The 3,632-nt window shown below is 35.0% G+C and overlaps 1 protein-coding gene across 1 annotated transcript in view; it reads left to right on the top strand.

Moving 5' to 3' along the window:
• LOC137657678 (cuticle protein 7-like) overlaps positions 1–1,170 on the top strand; it is a 2,471-nt gene extending 1,301 nt beyond the window's left edge. The window contains exons 3-4 of the mRNA XM_068392079.1: positions 229–231; positions 823–1,170. Coding sequence (XP_068248180.1) covers positions 229–231; positions 823–1,170 — 351 coding nt within the window. The remainder of the gene's footprint in view (positions 1–228; positions 232–822) is intronic.
• Positions 1,171–3,632: the final 2,462 nt, after the last annotated feature.

The raw sequence follows: 3,632 nt of genomic DNA, 5'->3' as shown, positions 1-3,632 counted from the left end.
AGAACAGTAACATTAAAATAAATATTTCCTTTATAAACAATAAAAACTTTAACAAGACAGGAGGAAGAGAAATAAGATAGAACAGTATGCTTGAGTGTACTCTCAAGCAAGAGAACTCTAACTAAAGATAGTGGAAGACCATGGTACAGAGGCTATGGTTTTGCTGTTGTAGTTGATAATGGTATGGTATAGTTGGATACAGGCATTCTTGCCACACCTCGCTCTGAGAAGGTGCAACCTGTCACATCCTTACTGTGCGACGAGTAACCAAACATACTGTAGGGATAGATGACATACTGTAGGTGGTGGACAGGCTAAGCTCAAGAACTCACTGCCCAATAAGGGTGTGTCAGGGTGCACTTCCTCGGAGCGAAGTGTGCCGGAATGCCTGTGTCCAACTGTACATTCATAGATAGACAAGAATTGTTTTAGTTTTAATTTGCATATTTTTAGAGTGTATAGATTGGACACCCTAACACCTACTTTAATGGTAGAACAAATAGTTTAAACTTTATTTCTTACTATTTTAAGTGAAATAATATACAGTACATATCGTTACTATCGTCGCTGTAAAAATGTTTAATTCTTATCTCTTGGTAGTACTAGAGTAAAGACTATATACTTTTGATTTTTACCTCTTGAAAGTAACAGAAAAAATATCATAAATCTAACGAAGTTCAAAGAAAGTTCTGAGTTTCCATTATATACATACCTAAATTAATATACATAACATTTGGTAAAATTACAATTATGTCTAAACCAAGTCAGATAGCTTTTACTGGAAACACACAAAGAAACCTTATTTTCTCTTTTAAATAAAAGGGAATGCCCTTCGACTTCGAGTACGCCGTCAAGGACGACTACAAGGGCCTTGACTTCGGCCACGACTCCAAATCTGACGGAAAGGTCGTCACCGGCAAGTACTACGTCCTCCTCCCCGACGGTCGCACTCAGATCGTCACTTACACCGCCGATCACTACAACGGATACCAGGCTGAGGTCACTTACGAGGGCGTAGTCAAGCCCTACCATCCTGCTCCATCCTACGGCGCTCCTAAACCCACTTATGGAGCTCCAGCACCCACTTACGAAGAGCCCGCCCCTGTTTATGGAACCCCAGCTCCCACTTACGAAGAACCTGAACCCGTGTATGGAGCTCCTGATCACTAACTTATCAACACTTCACTCATATTTATTCTTATATATAAATAAATATTTATAAACTAAAATTAGAGGTTGTTTTTCTTATTGGTATCATACATGATAACTGCTCCAATTAGAAGGAGAAAGCATTTTTTTCTCTCCTTCGTCCCTGATACAATGAAAACAAATACCAAATTTGTCACACTTACATAAAATCATACCAACGACTCTATCATCTGCCATTTTATGACAGGTTAACATACCAATGATAAAGTTCGAAGACAATGCTATCGAAAGATTTTTTCTTTAATGGTGTATCAAATATTTTAAAGCATTGCCACAACGACTCAATTTCCAAACAATAAATAGAAGTTACTGTTTGTTGTAGCAATGATAAGTATAACTGAAAATACAGGTATGTAATTCTCAAGAGTGTTTAAATGACCAATCGACAGTTAGGGTTTTTTGCATAATATTTTGCATCGCACAAATTTTTTTATTGCTTACATTACAAATTAAAGTCTTCCTTCATAATATTGACATTATTACCTTTAAAAATATAGCGTAAAAAATGTGATCGTCTAACATCACCGTAAGTCACGCAAAAAAAAAAAAAAAAAAAAAAAAAAAAATCAAAAGCAAGTTAAAGTTAGAATAGTAACATGACTGTTAATATCATTATAAAACAGAACATCACAGGAAGTGGAATAATGTCAGTTTCAGTTAAGGATTCGTTATGGCTCATGAAATTTGAACCACAGGGCAGCTGCTTGGGCCGGGAGGCCATTCCACGCTGAGATGCAACTGGAAGAAATGCTTCACGGCTATACTATGGAATAGAAAGCTTAAATGCTCGAAAGCAACATTGAAAAAATAGAGCGAAAACGGATGTAAAGTAGAAGGCTAATAAGTGTGATAAGCTTGGGATCTAAAGGACGTTGCAATGAACTTCAGTAATGCCTACAGTGCAGGCATGAGGTGCACTGACAGCACTTCTCCCGGGAGGAAGTTGAAGATTTTCCTAAGACTCGTCTGAGGACTAGAATCTTGGCCACGAAGAAAGATAAAAGTCAATGACAATTATTCTGTACTTATACCTGTCAAATTCTTTTAGACGTGTTTTTCATATTCAAATAAGCCATACATTTTTTTATTTCAAAGATGAACTAAAATCAGAAAGAATTCCAAAATAGTTTTCAGGGAGATGAATATATTATGCATAACGAATAGATAACATCAATAAATCAGTACAATAAGTTCGAATGAACTACTAAAGATTGAGGGCTGCATTAAACATGACTGGAATCATCCCATCTCACCGGGTATCTGAATGCCTGGATTCCAGTTAATGAATTCCTTCATCACTTTAGCAATTGCAGTGAATATTCTATACATTTTCTGGTTAATTAACCATTAAAGACAGTAATAAGTGTTCTGTTAGTTGTATATTCATTTTCTTCTATCATTCCCCTTCCATGTAACATCAAACATGTTGGTTTTCCATCAACTTTGAAAAATCAATTGTTCTCATCAACTAATCATTAATTACTAATTAATGAAGGCGAGAATCGTTCTGTCTACTACACCATTGTATTCTACCGTATTTTCCCTTTCCTTTGATACCACGACTGATTTCTGTCAACAAAATATTGTTTTCTTTAATAAATCGTTAATTACTTAATGAATATCCGAATCATTCAATCAAATGCACCATTGTAATTTCCAGTCCCTCCTGTTTTACTTGGCCCCAAACAAGGTAATTTTCATTGATTTTCGAGGGCTGATTATTTTTTAAGTAATTACTAATCAGCAAAAAAAAAAAAAAAAAAAAAAAAATATCAGACTCAGAGCGTCGATGCTGGTATCCATCTAATATACACATACCAAGTTTCTGACAGATCGGCTGAGTATTAATCTGTCGGAGTTTTAAGAGAGGAATAGGCTTTTGAAATTAGTACATCGAAAATAATTGATTAATAAATTAATAATCAATGATCTGACCCAACTTTTTCTTTACTGGTCAATAGGTACTCACTTCTAGACTACACACCGAACGAGAGTTGTTAAAATACCATTAGTTTCACTCTATAATTAATTACTCATTAGCAAGATAGCATCTTGGGAAAAAAACGTCCCGTGGAACGATAGATACTGACCCACATAATGTACTTACCAAATGTCATGACGATCGGTTCACAAATAACGGAGTAGGCAAAACAAAAAGAAAACAGAAATGATAGAGTACTCACCAAGAACATGAGATAGCTACTTACGAGCCTTCAACCTGTAAAATAAAACCATAATAGTAAAAATTTCAATTGTAAATACACTATATGTAAAATGAAAAATGATTTATGTAAATATGATGCATATATGTTATAAACTGTAAGATTTTGATGTGTATTTCATAATAAAAGATAAAAAAAAAAGAGCTCCAAGGGTTCATCAGGGAGAAAGATAATGCTGATAACAGACCAGAATCTCACTTA

The sequence above is a fragment of the Palaemon carinicauda genome, chromosome 18 (genome assembly GCF_036898095.1).
Source record: "Palaemon carinicauda isolate YSFRI2023 chromosome 18, ASM3689809v2, whole genome shotgun sequence".
Lineage (NCBI taxonomy): Eukaryota > Metazoa > Arthropoda > Malacostraca > Decapoda > Palaemonidae > Palaemon > Palaemon carinicauda.
Note: the sequence above shows the minus strand (reverse complement) of the source record. Positions and strands in the feature narration are given on the sequence as shown.